Source organism: Pygoscelis adeliae, unplaced genomic scaffold (genome assembly GCF_000699105.1).
Source record: "Pygoscelis adeliae isolate BGI_AS28 unplaced genomic scaffold, ASM69910v1 Scaffold226, whole genome shotgun sequence".
NCBI lineage: Eukaryota > Metazoa > Chordata > Aves > Sphenisciformes > Spheniscidae > Pygoscelis > Pygoscelis adeliae.
In genome coordinates, this window is record NW_008824983.1 from 1,794,000 (window position 1) to 1,794,856 (window position 857).

At 53.8% G+C, this 857-nt stretch overlaps 1 protein-coding gene across 1 annotated transcript in view; it reads right to left on the reverse strand.

The window, feature by feature from the left end:
- Window positions 1-424: 424 nt before the first annotated feature.
- EVX1 (even-skipped homeobox 1) overlaps window positions 425-857 on the reverse strand; it is a 3,579-nt gene continuing 3,146 nt past the window's right edge. Inside the window, exon 3 of the mRNA XM_009325749.1 lies at window positions 425-857. Within this exon, the coding sequence (XP_009324024.1) occupies window positions 425-857 (433 nt within the window).

Consider the following 857-nt stretch of genomic DNA (forward strand, 5'->3'; position numbering starts at 1 on the left):
ATCAAGATAATGTTTCTTTCAAGTATTTCAGATTTTCCTTCTCCGCCTCGTAGGTTTGTGCATAAGGTTTGTTGCTGGGAGCCGCAGGAGCCCCAGCCCTTGGTAAGAAGTCTGTCCATGGAAAAGAAAGTCCCAGCTCATTTCTATAGGTTACCGAAGTGTATTTCATTCGGGTTGGTTTTCTCCTCTTCCGTGCCCAAAATCCTTCTCAGAGATAAATCACTAGTCATTTCTTTCCTTCTTCTCCCCCCCCCCTCCCCTTGGAATGTAAATCCTTTTAAGACTGAGCTATTTTTAGTCTTTTTTTCCGTAGGTGTCCGCTTCTGGGGAGAGAACACGATCAAATAAACATCGGCTGTAGGTACATTAACTCGAAGAGAAGCCCGGGAAAGGGGCGAGTTTTTAATAACCCTGAGACGAAGGTTTATCTCGTTAAAGGTACTTCTTCTCGCTGGTCCATGGAAACTGAGGTGGCTTTGCTCAGCACAGAGGGAGTGAAAGTGAGGAAAGAGTCAGTCCTGGTTGTGGCCGAACAGGTAAAGTCTGATCCGGAGGGTCTCTGAGCCAGCCCGTTGGACTGACCGCTGTGGCAAGCCAGGCAGGAGCAGGGGTTGCCCCCGGCGCTGCTGAGTCCATGAGTTGGGGCAGGGTAGAGAGAGGGATGCCTGAAGGCGCACAGCAGTTCTGGTCTCGGGTAGGGGTGGGAGAGGACCCTGAAGGTGTCCAGCGGCCTCAGGGGGGTACTGAAGGGAGTGGCGGCAGAGGCCGACGTGGCTCCGATGCCCATGTGGGAGTAGTAGGGCAGGGGCAGGTGGGACGGGAACGGGGAGGGCAAATTGCCGGTGGCCGCCGCGGGG